Source organism: Lolium perenne, chromosome 4 (assembly GCF_019359855.2).
Source record: "Lolium perenne isolate Kyuss_39 chromosome 4, Kyuss_2.0, whole genome shotgun sequence".
Classification (NCBI taxonomy): domain Eukaryota; kingdom Viridiplantae; phylum Streptophyta; class Magnoliopsida; order Poales; family Poaceae; genus Lolium; species Lolium perenne.
Genome location: NC_067247.2, coordinates 341,937,285 through 341,952,593, shown reverse-complemented (window position 1 = coordinate 341,952,593; position 15,309 = coordinate 341,937,285). Strand labels below are relative to the sequence as shown.

Below are 15,309 nucleotides of genomic sequence, written 5' to 3'. Positions count from 1 at the left end.
ATGCACTCGACTTGGTGTCAAATCTGACCTCGTTCAGTCTTGACAACTGTACTCGAACCATTGTGGCGCCTGTACCTTCCCACGCATAACCAAAAACTTGCTCAAAACATGGAGCAACACACTTGTAATCAACTTGCTATCAAAGTTGAACTCGTGCAACCTTCACATCTGTACTCGACCCATTTTGGCACCTGTAACTTCGCAGAGAACCCAAAATTTGCAGAAAACATGGAGAAGCACTCTTGTACTCAACTTGGTGCCATTGCTGAACTCGTGCAACCTTTAGAACTGTACTCGACCCATTGTGGCACCTGTACATTCCCAAATAACCAAAAACTTGCAGAAATCATGGGGAAACACTCCTACACTCCACTTCCTGTCAAAGCTGAACTCGTGCAACCTTCAGCACTCTTCTAGACAAATTGTGGCACCTGTATCTTTCCAGGGAAACCAAAACATGCATAAAACGTGAAGAAACATTATGTATTTCACTCTACGTGAAACTGAACTCGTGCAACCTCCACAACTGTACTCAAGCCGCTTTGGCTCCTAATCCTTCACAGAAAACCTAAACATTTCTGAAAACCTAGAAAAACACTCATGTATTCCATTCGGTGTCAAAGATGAACTCGTGCAACCTTCACACCTATACTCGAAGATTACTGGCACCTGTACCTTCCCAAATAACGTAAATCCTGCAGAACACATGGAGAAACACTCCTGTAATCCTCTTGGTGCCGTAGCTGTACTCACGCACCCTTCACCACTGTAATCTTAAAAAAAAAAAGGTCTCGCTGTACCAGTGCGCCAAGTGAACAAAACTAATGCTAAAAAAACAAACAGATGCATTCATGTACTCCTATTGCTGCCAAATCTGTACTCGTACTCCCTTCACAACTATACTCGATGCAGCTTGCACCTGTACCGTCCCAGTGAAAGACAATACTTTCAGACCGTAATAATCACAGCACGAGCACTGTATCCCAGAATAAAAGCAAAGTAAAACTATAAACGTACTGATCTTAGTTCCTACCCGTAGAAACGAAAATTTGCGAAAAAAAAGAAGAGAAATCCCTATTCGTGTTTCCACCGTAATCATATCCATACCACCGCTGTATCGTCTACTAAAATTTTGTGATCACATATACTCACAGAAATAGAAGCTACAATTTGAACAAAAACAAATAAAAACATCTGTACTTCGACCATTAAATTTGTACGCCGAAATCAAAAATTAAATGTGAACAAATAAAAGCCGGTGTACTTAAGTCATACATTACAGTCAATCATATGAATGATAACAGTATCAGTCAATCATATGAATGATAACAGTATCAGTCATACATTATACATATATCCAGTAATATCGTATCACTTGATTGCCCATTTTTTTCTAGGAATTTCAAAGCTTAGCCGTGCATCCAAGGCTGCATATTTGACCTGATCAAAGCTTAATTCGGGTCTTGCCCATCCTTCCTCTCTTATTTTCTTGCAAGAATCACCTTTCTTTTCCAAATTTGTCCCCAACACAGCATTTGACAGGTCATAGAGTGATGGTATTCTTTTATTCTTAACACCAGGATCTAATTTATGAATATTGATCATCTTCTGCAAGTCGAACGCACACTTGATGTTTAATTCATAAGGCATCAGCATCCTGCGATCCATATCAATTGCTGCACCAAAGAACCAGATCTTCTCCGAGCTCAAGAATTTCTTTAACAAACATGGAACCTTTGTTGCCTAAAATATCTACGAAAATTCAAACTAAAGGTCAACGACGTATATAATTCGGAACAGTTGGTAAAAAAACTTGTATGGTGTCATTTGTGATACCTGAAAAAGAATGATGTCATTGGCAACACATAGCTGCAAAACTGCTGCACGTTGCCGTTTATCATCTGGAAGAAGTTTCTGCTTGATTCCTTTCACTTTGTCAGTGAACTCGCAATCAAGACCAACGATCTTTGCGCTGGCGTCGCAAAGGAAATCTTCGGATACGCGGTAGATCCACTTCTCCATTGTTGCAGCCCTTGTAGTTACGGTGACCTTGAAATCCATTGAGAGATGCTCGAACGAATATACGGTGTCACTTGTTTGGGGCGCCATAAGGATGGGAGAAGAAAATGGTTGAATTGATGGTTTTGATACCTGTCCACTTGGTATGGGGTTCTATTTATACAAGATCAAGGCGGTGACGATGAGTGAGAACACATCACTGCCGAATTGTATACCCTCGTTGGAATGTGAACAGACTGATAACTTAATAGCGGATTAATCAGTAATAACTGTGGGTTAGACGTGCAGACGCAAAAGGGGCTTGAGAGCAATGAATTGCGAACAAGGAGGGGGTTATCATCAATTATGCCTACCCTACTATTGAGTTATCACCGTTGACCGATACAGTGGTGCCTTTTTTTTTTCTGCGCTCGTTGTGTTCGTACCACTGCAGTTGTAAGACATGCTTCACTTGATTCGGCCAGGCCATGTCTAGCAGGAAGCACCGTTTCAGTGTAGCATAGAGCATTTTTTGCCACATTGGATAAATATCAAACGAGTTATTTTTCACTTTTAGAATCACCGAGTAAATAATCTATATTTTGGATTTTTTACAAATGTTACATCGATTATAAATTTGACAAAAAAAACACCTGGTGCGACTACACATTGATGCATAATCAAAAAGTGAAAAACACCTGGTGCGACTACACAATGTACTTGACATGTTAAATAAAGTGAATTATGCATAATCAAAAAATATATATATACACAGTTGGCTATCAACAAATAAATATAAAAGTAAATGCGAGAGTTTGATGCATTTTTTCTAAATCAACAAACCGTTTTTCCCAAGCCTAAGAAAAGTGCCGGCAACAACATGCCGGCCCCTTCGCCTAACACGCGGATCAGGCGCGCCAGCGCCTCACGACGCAGGAAATTTTGGGCGTTGGAGCCACCTATCAGTAACGCTAGGGCGTCACGTGAGATATTTTCACCGACGATGCCGGGCCGGAAACTCTCCCGCATGCCGCGCATGAAATTCTACCACCAGAACAACGCACGGGAGGTTTCCCGCCACGCCGACAGTCTATATTATCTCACCACCCCCGCCTCATTGGTTCAAACAACCCAGAAATAGAAAAAGATTCGATTCGTGGGATGACGTGGCGCTAGAGGGAACAGTAGGAATCATGGTGTCGGACCCACATCTCGCAAATAACGAGGAATGGGCGATGGCGGCGCCATCGGCACCCGTATGTGCCGATGTCGCGAACGAGCGGCAACATCAGGTGGCGGGGCAATGGAAACGCAAGGAGACGCGGCCATTGCGGGAAGCGCGGCGGTGACAGGAGGAGGAGGAGGTTCCGCGGCGCGCGGCGGGAGGAAGAGGAGGAGCTGCTAGAGCGCCAGGAGGCACGGCGGTTGCGGGAGGCGGTGAACCAGCGCCGGTGCTAGGCGCGCCAAGAGCAAGGGTGGGAGGATTTTGCGCTCAGGCGGTTGCAGCAGGAGGAGATGCAACATCAGAATAAAGTATACGAGCGGCGGTGTTTGGCGCAAATGCAGCTCCGGCTACGAAGGCAGTAGTTGGATTTGCCAGAAAATATTATTCATCGATCCTGGATGACATTAAAATGAATCTACAAATATAAATATTTAGTTTATGTAAAAAATCCCATCGGGACCGCCAGTGTGGGAACAACTCCCCCAAATAGAGGACGGCATCCACCATACCGAAGTGCCAACACATCGTTCGACGTCTACTTGAGGTGCGCAGATGCTCTTACGTGGTAAATGAAATGTTTATATCACTTGTTATTACGGAAAAAAAAGATACAACGGGTGTGGGATAGAAGATGTTGTGACACAATTTACTAACAAATACATTCATTGTTACTAAACTGTGCAACAACACCTTATATCCATACACAGTTTTACCTCAACATAAATGACACGTGAGAGGAGTCGAACTCACAACCTGTGCACAATATCTTCGAACCACTAGGACACACGATTATGTGTGTTGCAATCCTTATCTAATTTATAAAATACTAGTACTTGTACTACGTACTCTTCCACCATTATTAAATTCTACTGACTGCCAAACAGGGTTAGGGTTAGTTTTATCCAGTCCTCCGAAGTCCGAACCAGGGCGTCGTGCAGCTGCGGTAATCAGCAGCAGCACGGCGCGCAGCATCACAGGATCAACAACTGTCAGGAGCACTTACAAAATCAATCTTCAGGACTGCTGATCTACTATCAGTCCTCTCACCGCAAGCCTACCTGTACTGAGCACAAAATCCTCAAAGGAAATTTCATGTCAATTTTGCTTTTCTGATCTTCAATTAGGCATCTAAACTGTGAAAGCTCAACATACATAGTTTCTAATCTGGAGAAAAGCTCAATATTGTTTGATATCATCAAGGCAAAGTAACAAATCTTTACTCTTTATTTGCAACAAAATAGCAAATCCAAAAATATAATGTAAAAGATGTCAGTTCCAAAGTGGTCGCTAGGGCTCATCCCGTTAGACCAGCTTCGTAGGATAGCCGACGAACATAGGAAGCGTGAGGAGGAAGACAAAATGGCGTACGACCGGAGACAGACGAAGCTGCGACAGAAGCTACTGTTCCTCCAGATCTGCTTGGCCTCACCGTGGTAGATCACCCAGATGGCGAAGGATTGGCGTCCACAGTTGTCAGGGCAAGGCCTGGAGGAGCAAATTGCAACGGCAAAGGCAATGTTGGATCTCAGGGGTGAGGATGACCCAGCGCGAAAGATGGCGGTTAGAGGACTCAAGGATCTGGACGAGATTATGCCGTAAGGATCGTCGTGGCGGTGGGGAACCTGCTCTCACAGGCGAGTCATTTAACAGGATCTGTTTAGAAGTGGCTGTAATAAAAGATCTTACTATGCTTCCTATTACTATATATGGTTTTGTTTGGATGCTGCAGCTGCACTTGTGTTAAGGTAAGAGATGTACTCCACCATACTGGGACCTGTACCTACCCAGCGAAACCGACAGATTGCAGATAAACAACAAAATAACCAGTTAAAAATAACAACATCTTGAATAACCAATAGACTGTTAAAGCTTACAATAGTGCCTTATTATAAGATTCTTCAATACAACCGAGACATAGGTACAAATAAGAATAAAACATCCTTCAAACAAACTTCAATACAATTTCAACACATTGTTTAAACAAAACAACTGCATTATAACTGATTTAGAATACTTCAATAGGAACACTTCTAAAGTTTTCGGACAATTCTTCATATCTAAAAGCCAAATCCCCACAATCCATCTGTCACGGTAGGAACAAACCACATAGGAGACTCAACAATATCACCCCAGCCAGCCGCAGCATATTGGAAAGAGGAGCCAATGCCAACTCCACCATTGAGTGACATCCTACACCAATCTGGAACAGGCTGTGGTACTTGGTGGAAACGCTTGTGAGTAGCAAACACACAGTCTGATGTGAAAACTGGAGCTGCATTGACATCGTTGAGACCAGCTACCTCAGGAGGACCAAGCAGAAACGGGTAGTTTATACCAAGAAACAAAGATGTGCCTTGCAGATCTTCAAGCCTGACCCAATTCGGTGTGACAGCGTCATCACCATAAGAATCTCTAGCATAGACATGACAACGCATCGACGGGTAAATCAGTAGCTCCCTCCCCATATGATCGATCGGATTACCTTCACTGGGTTCACCATGACCTCTAACATTAATCCAAAGAATAGTGCCTTCATGCCCCGGAGAAAGGAACCACGTGCCGGGAGCAATGTTGTTGCCATCATGAACACCACCATGTAGATTTGGCTGCTCAACAATCTCTGGAGCAGCTATCACCTGAGGAGCAGCACCGGCACCTGTTTTTTTTGCTTAAACATGGTTAAGATAGATCGGATACTATATAACTAAGTTAAGAAAAACGTGATGCAAAAAATAGTATACAATAAGTGCAACAAAAAAAAACTATACCACCGAAATCAAAAACTCACCCCAAATAGTAGGATCCCAAACAAGGACATCCCCTCTGGGTGCAGTAACAGCGTAGATCCTACCACTGGTAAGAATGGCATCAACATACCTTGACGGTGCAAGGTAATCGTTGCGAAGGATCCTCCACTGTACGTCCCTACTACCACCACGCATGATTGCAATTATCTTATCAAACAATGCTATGACATAGTAGTTCCATTTGTTTCCAACCCTGTATGGTTCAGCAGTTATCTGAATCTTCAACAATTGCATGTGTGCCAAATCATACCAATACAAGAAAGGCCCATCTGGAGCGATGCCAACGTTACGAACGGATGGCAGAGGGATCTCCTCGTCTGTGTAGACGTTAAGCAGAGACCACCGTGCTTGCTCCTGAACAACTGCAACCCATTCGCCATTTGAACCAACCCAGTGCTTGTCGCCTGGCCCGACCTGTGTACAAGGTACAAATGCTTTTGCGAAAGGAGCGTCTAGTGGCATCAGTGATGCGTCAATACCCTGCGAATTTTTGAATTTTCTAGTGTGAAATACAGTACACAAACATTTTCGTGCAATCCATGGAAAACAATGAATACCTGTTCAGTGCGATCAGCGGGCCATGAACTAGGATCAGAATGCAGCAGACAGGGCGATCCAAACGGGAACCTTCCATCCTCACGGATAGCATTGCGCATACCTGGCATACCTCGGGACATTCTGGCAACGGTGATGACGTCTGAGTGAGCGCTGATATGCATCAATGGACCAGAAGCGATCGCAGAAACGAGAGAGGAAGAACCCTGCTCCATTGATGATGATTGCAGAGAAGAAGAGTGGATTTTCCTGTACGGCAGTATGTTGTTGCTTCTTACCGGATGATGTGATAGAGATACAAGGAAATGTCCAGAATATAAGAGGACTCGAGTTGGCAGTTAGTAGTAGCGGTTGCTAATTTTAGACCATGAAAAACACTTATGCGCCAACACCTATAAAACCGTCAAAAGTAGTGGGGGTGAAAGCAGTTACAGGGATGAGGGGGTCGTCCATCAATTCCAAAAATAAGTTTAATACAGAGCCTTAAAATAATCCATTTCATGCTATGTAACCGTACTTACGCATCCATAGCATGCTATGCAACCATACTTATGCATCATGCTGCACAGCATTACAGTGCACCTGCTGTACTCTATCAACAACATAAATGTACCTATGCAGCACATCATTCAGTACTTATACATACTATGTATTAGTACTCGTGATTCTGATTGGACAGTACTCCATAACTGTCATCTGGGATCAGTTGTACTCTACCCTATTACCAACTGTACCTATCACATAGAACAGAAGAAACAAATGAAAACAATCTGGTTCTCCTCTCCATGACAAAACTGTCCTCGATATAGTTGCAACACTGTACTCTACGCTATTACTAACTGTACCTATCCAACAGAACCGAAGAAACCAACTATACCAACAGAAACAATCTCGTACTCTTCTCCATGCAGCACATGTACTCATTTCAGTTGCAACGCAGTACTCCAGGCTATCAACGCAGTATTCCGAGGAGACGGATGGGACATGAATGAGCTCCCCACAGTCTTCAGTATGGAACAGTTTTCGGAACGACAGATTAGACTCGACGATTCCTCTCTCGAGGCAGATCCAACGGCGCTATAGCAAATGCCGTTCCGCATTCGCGGCGAAGATACTAGCAACGTGTCACGCTTCCTGCCACAGGCCACCGGAGGTACATGTGTAACATTGATTCAACCCATTACCAACAGTCTGTACACGTGTTCGTGCGCACTGTACTCACAAGATACAGCACAACCGTACTACATAATATCAGCAACATTATATATTACAGAAAAAAGAAACCATCAACTAAAACCAAAATGGTACAGTACTTGAACTTCATGCCGCATCTGTAATTTCTCCAGTTGTAACCAAACCGGAAGAAAAACCCTGGTAATACTATCCATTTTTTAAATAATGAATTAAATCGTTCGAGTATAACTGGCATTTTCGGAATTTCAACAAGACCCGCACAACCCTGACGTCGTGGGACCCATAACATCAACCAATTCATCTTCTACATCTATATAGCCGTATTATGGCTAAAACCTACATACTCAACTCCAATCTCCTCAAACACCCACGGAAGAACTCAGGTCAAGGACAAGGTACAGGCCGAAACCGTACAAGAACTTGTCGGAGCATCAAGATAGCCTCCACTACTGCTCCATCTGAGGTTCGTTTCTTATCACGCAAAGACTGCACTAGGATACATGAATTAGTTTTCTACCCACCTGTATTCCTTTTCTACAAATTAGAACACATAGACTATGCGGCAGCTCCCATTCCTTCTCCAGTCACCCGTCTAGCAAAAAGCGAGGACAAACCCTAGCGAGCCGCCAAACACCTATCCTCTCTACACTCCACTCCTCCCCATCAACCAGCGGTGAAGGAATCTGCGGAGATCTGAGTTGTTGCTGCGGCTGCTGCCCCGTGCACGACCACATGGTAGGAAGCTAATCCTGCGGGGATTACAGTAGCTACTAACTCCGCCGACTCCGCCAACAACCCTTCAATCCGCGACGACGGGTACCTTTAGAGATCTGTGAGCTCGGGGACAGTATGGATTAATTCCATCTGCGTCTCTAAAGCAGACCTTTCGTTCTTAAATATTTACTTGCTTATTAGTCTGACTGTTGTAAACAATATTAGCTCTGTATTGCACTCTGTATCTGCAGATAAACACCTTATCAATCTAAGGCAGAACTACAGCCTTTTCTGTGAAACAATGAATAGAAACCAATAAAAATTCAAACAATTACCTTCATCCCCTACAGATACTATCTTATTAATTTAAAACAGAAGTACAGCCTAATGCCTGAAAGTTGCTTTAATCCCCTGCAGATTGTTGCATTTCAATTTCAGAAGGAATAGCAAATCTCCGGTATGACAAGTCAACAGGAATCACGGTCGTTGAATGAAGGTAATGTATAAACTCATCCCTCAATGCCGAAACGTGTTACTGTTATGATTCATTTGAAGTCAAACCAGTTTAATTTTAAACCATATTAAAACAAAAAAATATCAAAATTTCTAATATAATTTTTTTCTGGTGCTTACCATCAGTGACAATGAGTTTACGATTAACTAAAATGTGTCTACAACTAAAATGTGCCTACATAAAACTATAGTAGCTTCAAACAATTATATTAAATTTTAAACACAATTTCCATGTATTAACCTTTGGATAGATGATTTCTGCGATATTATTGTAGCCACTATAAATCATGAGGAAGCTCCAATTGCCCCACTAAACTTGAAGCCACTGGCGGTTGTGTTCCCAGAAGAACAAGACAACATAAATGCAGTAAATGAAAATACACAGTCTAAAAGGAAAAATTGTGGAGCAAGAACAATCGCAGGTTCCTCTAAAAATATTGCAACAATCAGAATGACCGCCTCCCCTTGAAAACAGTTTGAATAGCCTTGCAGGAAGAAAGCACAAGAATATATCATGAGAGAAAGAGGCAGCAATAATGGAAAAAGAAACTGGAAACATGTAAAAGAAGACTGCCGATATTGGTTCTAAAAGTCCAAGGAGAAGCAAATGATTGTCATCTACAAAAGAGACAGTAGTCACCAGCTCTAGCCAAAGTGCTCCAAATATCAATGGAAAAGAAAAAACACAGCCTACAAAAACTGCCAAAGAAGGAAAGAAAACAGAAAATGTCACATCAATAAGAAATTCGTCTCGCAATACCAAACATGACGCTGAGCATGACGACAACGAAGAGAACAACACCAGCGATGAAGGAAACGATGAATACAACAAGGTAAATATGAGTATTTTATTAGTACCTTGGATACAAAAAAAATGCATTTATTATGTTGTTAAACATTTTTGTCTAACACAATTGATTTTAATCATGCAGAACATAACTGGAAATTCAGAAGATAAAAAAAATAAAGGCAAAAAACAGGAAAAGGCAAGAAGGATTGCAAAAAAGGCAAAAATAAATTTTATGGCCAGAACAATCAACAAGACAGTTAGATGCTCACTTAAACAGCTATTCACCTGTGTTGAAATACTGAAGGAACGGCATATAAGAAGGCTTCGGGATGCAGGTTTGGGTCCCTTACTTGACAGCAAGATCAGGCAAAACATTAATATCCGACTTGCCTGCTTCCTTATGAATAGAATTGATCCAGCAACCATGACTCTGAATCTAGGAGTAGCAAACAAAGTAATTGAAATTACTTCTTATGCTATCCATCTGCTGTTTGGGCTACCAGACGGTTCAAACACAGCTCCTAGACCATCAGAAAGTGGCAACGACAAAACATTGCATGAGTTAAAGATTGAGCTTGGCTTTAGAAAAAATGAGGATATAAATACTGATGACCTTCGCAAGGTTCTGACGCTGTTGGTTAAAGATGAAGTGAACGATGATTTGGCTCTGAAAGTATTTGTGTTGATAATGTACATGAAATTCATATGCCCTGGAACTGCTGTCCGTGTGTCAAGGGAGGCAGCAATGGTAAAAAATCTGGACATATCAAAGTTGAAGGACATGGATTTGTGTCAGTTGCTAGTAGATGAGCTCAAGAGAGCAGTCATCCAAAGACAGAAAATCAAAATCAAAATGGATCAAGCTCGGCTGCATCATAGCACCAGTCCTGTTATATCTTGACTGTTGTATGAAACAAGACCTTTCAGATCTTGATAAAAGAACACCTCGTACACACTTCATGGATTATGAAAAACTAAGGAGTATTGCTGCAAAGAGATCGTGCTAAAAAAGTCGGTGAAGACCCCAACACCTGGATATTTGGAAACTTACCTGTAAGAGAATTTCAATGACCCTTTTATCTTTTTGTTCATTATTTCTCGTACTGCACAAGCTAATACAATGTTTTCATTTTATCATTCATACAGTGGAAAGCACCAAATGACATAGTTTACTACCAGAAAAGGAATCCACTGAAGAGGATGTATCCGCATCATGAAGACCAAATGATGTCAGCAAAACGTACTTTCAGAGGCACAAGCATTCCAGCTGGTGGTTCCACTGAAGAAGAAAACACCAGTGTATCAGAAGAAACATTCGAACAGATTGACAACTTGCTGACTAGCGCGTACGACCTGTCACACAAAGTACCAACTACATTTGACCGCCTCAAAACTGGAACAGCTGCTGAAAACCAAGCAACTACTGTCAAACAAATTTCTGACAACGAAGCTAAAGTTATAGAAAGTTTACAGAAAACAACATTTCATCTCAGACAATCTTTCGCATTGTTCAAGAAAGCACAGGATGAACGTTGCAAGCAAATTCAGCAAGATGAAAGGATAGCAAATAATGAGGTACGACAAAAGACATAATCACACTGGCAATTTTTTGTTGTATGTCTTCAAATTTAACAAATTGAGCTACATATGAATCATAATAAAATTTAAATACAAAAAAGCAGGTTGGCAACGAAGCTGCATCTCCAACTCAAGGAGGCACTGCAGAAAAAAACAAGAAGTGAAGAATGAAGAATGAAGAACTGAAGTCTAGAAGTTGGAGATCTGATGTTGTGTGCTTTTGTGTAGCATGCTTGCTCTTGTTTAGTGATAAGGATTGAAACTTTCTATCTTGCAATGTGTTGTTGAAACTTCTTCTATTGTTTGGTCACACTTGTGTTGGTAAATTATTGAAACTTGATGTTTATCAGCTCTATGCTATATTGCTGAAACTTGGTGTACCTGTTTATTTGATGAAACGTGTTTTACCTTTTGTACCCATATTATTGTACCTTTTGCTTACATATTGTGCGCCAATGAAGAAACACCAGTATCAACTGCAATTCCAACTCCACAATCCTTGATCATGTACCTGCGCTATACAACTCTCTTGGTGAAAACGCTGTACTCGTCTATTACTCACTCCTGTACTCCACAAACCAAACCTGCACCTATTGCAGCACAAGTTTTTGATCCTCTTGGTGCGGACGCTGTACTCGTCTCTCCGTCACCTCTGTACTCCACAATACTTGCACATGTAACTCTGCCAGACAAAACAGAAATTGCTGCAGAGAAACAAAAAGAAACACGGTCCGTACTTCTACTGGTGCGAACGCTGTACTAGTCTTTCAGTCACCTCTGTACTCCACAATCCTTGCACATGTACCTCCGCCAGACAAAACAGAAATTCTTGTAAAGAAACAAAAAGAAACACGATTGCGTGTTCCCCTTGGTACGGACGCTGTACTCGTCTCTACGTCACATCTATACTCCAGAGAATGATCCAGATAAACAAAGAGAAACAAGGTTAAGTGCTCCTCTTAGTGAAGACACTGTACTCGTATTTCCGACACCGCTGCACTCTATAAGACTTGCACTTGTACCTGCGCTGGAAAAGAAGTAATTTTTTCTTATTCCCTTTCATACCAGCGCTGTTGTCCTTCTTATTCTTGTCTTTTCGACAACAATCCCATCCACACATCTGAAACTAATGAACCACAACGTCCATAGCATACTGGAACATTATAATATATGTAAAGGGCAGTGCACGACAAAGCCACGCATTAGGTCCCGTATGTCATAGAGGCAGAATAGGATAAGTGTAAAAGAGAGTGGACGATAAGGACCCACGGTAGCTCCCGGATATAATAGTGGCAGAATAGAATAAACCTAAAAGAGAGTAGACGAGAATGCCCCCAAGTAGGTCCCAAATGCATAGAGGCATAATAGAACAAATATAAAAGTGAATGGACAATAACACCCCGAAGTAGGTCAGAAATGTCATAGGGTAGAAACCACACCAAAACTACTCTTATTGGCTTCTAAAATCAACAGTTCCACACCAACCGCTTTGCAAGAATCCTCCTCCTTATCCAAAACATGAAAAGAAAGCAACAACAGCAAGGGAGCATCGCCGGCATTTCCATCACAGCACACCAGCTGCAATTGGGAAAACTATCCCAGGTTTCGGATCCTTGGTATGTATATCTCCAAAACTTCTAGATCCGGTGAAAAATCCATGTTCCAAATAGATCAGTCGAATACCACAATAATACAGAAAACAGATCTAGGGCCGGTTTAGTGGAAAACAGTCTCACTACGCTTTTTTTTCACACCTCGTGAATCAAGCACCAACTTGAAGTTCCGCTCATGGATCTGGTAGCAACAAACATTACAAACATACATCGTATTCCAGGTCAACCAAAAAAAAAAGCTAAAATATTCTAATACTCCACACTATGATGTTTAAATGACATCATCGCTTCGAACTAAATTAAAAGAGAAATAAACTATTTATATCCAAATTGTATTTGTTTGCATTCGTGAATAATCTGTAGCTCTTTGGTCTCCAAAATGTATTGCAAGCATATGCAATTTGATGGTTACCTTCTTGTTCTAAACAGAAAATGCTTTCAAGACTGCAAGAGGCTGCACACAACAGGGCAAAGAAGTACGGATACTTGTGCAGAAGCTGTCCAATATGCGAGTCTGACCCTCACTACCAGATTTCAAATAATCAAATTTAATGCTTTGTTCCACAAAAAATATTTTACTGATCAAGTACAATGAAAGTTGACCTAAATTCAATTTAAATATGATTTACAATGAATGAATTAATAATTGAAATGTCATCTCTAGGAAACACTGCTTGCAAAAATTCAGGAGATTGCGCAATCAAGAGCCGAGGAGTACGGATACTCGTGCAACAACTATCCAACATACAGCGACGACCCTCAAGACCAGGTTTTCAAATAATCATAATTTAATGCTTAGTTGCGTAGAAACCATATTATTTCATGCCATGCAATGAAAGTTGATTTAAATTTATCTAAATCTTAATGCATCTAAACTATATGATCTACAAACAATGAATCGTCATATTTAGGAAATTCAGGCAACAGGTAATCAGGGTACAACCAACACTGCCATTGAAAAGAGCCAAAGCAGTGATGAAAGTGACAACAGCGCAGACAAAGGTGTTGACAGAGATATTGATGAAAGTTATGCAAAGTTTATCTCAGATATGCGCAAAATAACTGTTAGAGGTACATATATTAGCAACTAAAACAGTAAACATTACAGTCAATATATAGTTTCTTAAAAATAATACCTCTTGATTGTAGGACCTTGGAGACGAAAATTTTGACGAAGCATGCGTCTTTGGAAACCACAGGGAGATGAATTACAATCAAGTACTCGACCTAATAAATGAAGTCATCACGGACCAGACACCAGCTATTAAACATTATATTTGCACCATGACTAAATCATTTGTTACAAGAGGCATATGTAAGATGGTAAGTTTATATCGACAATTATATTAAATACTTATTGTCTACATAACAAGAAAACTTCTGACGTAGTGTACCACAAAACTAATGATGGTTCGTTAATATCTTTTTAGGAATTTTCAGAAGAATTCACTACAAGAACCTGTTAAAGTTGCTGTCAGCTGCACATCGAGTCACATTACAATGTATGCTACCATGAAGATGGATAAGAATGGGAAAGCTATGATAAAGAAAGGTTTCCCAGATATAGTTGAAGAATTTTACCTGAAAGAAGGAGACATTTGCTCATTTACCTTCAAAGATGAAAGAGGATCTCCATTCTTACATGGCAGTGCCTGGCTCAAGCTTGTCATAACAAAGCTAAAAAGTGAGGCATAAGTTAAAATAAGTACAATGTGTCAGTACTGAAACATTGTGAACCACGCAACGAATTACGTACAAGTATTTCTATTTGGTTATTAGTTAATTCTACTGTCATGTGTACATTTCAATATTTTATAAGTAATATTTGAGACACTCATCGAATTTATTCACACTGCAATGTTAATGCTAGTGTCATGTGTCTAAAATTCTATTGTTTCGAACTGTACTCGACTCGTCATCACCGCTGTACTCGACAAGCCTTTGCACCTGTAACTACACTAGAGAAAAAGGAAAGAGACACAGTCCTGTACTCCTCTTCCTACCTAAATTGTACTCGACTCTCCGTCACCGCTGTACTCGACACGCTTTTACACCTAACCTGCGATAGAGAAAACGGAAATAATGTACTCCTCTTGGTGCGAAACATGTACTCGCTTCGCCATCACCGCGGTACTTGACACGCATATGAACCTGTACCTGCGATTAAGAAACACAGACTTGTACTCATTTTGATGCGAAACCTGTACTGGATTAGCCGTCATCGCCGTACTCAACACCCTTTCGAACATGTACCTGCGCTAGAGGAAACGGAAAATCTCTCCAGATAAATCGGAAGAGAAACACAGTACCGTACTCTTCTTC

The 15,309-nt window shown here is 41.2% G+C and overlaps 1 protein-coding gene across 1 annotated transcript; it reads right to left on the bottom strand.

Moving 5' to 3' along the window:
• Positions 1 to 962: 962 nt before the first annotated feature.
• LOC127321306 (uncharacterized) lies at positions 963 to 2,061 on the bottom strand. The gene is made up of 3 exons (XM_051350330.1): positions 1,837 to 2,061; positions 1,503 to 1,743; positions 963 to 976 (listed from the first exon to the last, which is right to left on the bottom strand). Exons 1-3 carry the CDS (start codon positions 2,059 to 2,061, stop codon positions 963 to 965), a joined length of 480 nt encoding a protein of 159 aa, XP_051206290.1.
• Positions 2,062 to 15,309: the final 13,248 nt, after the last annotated feature.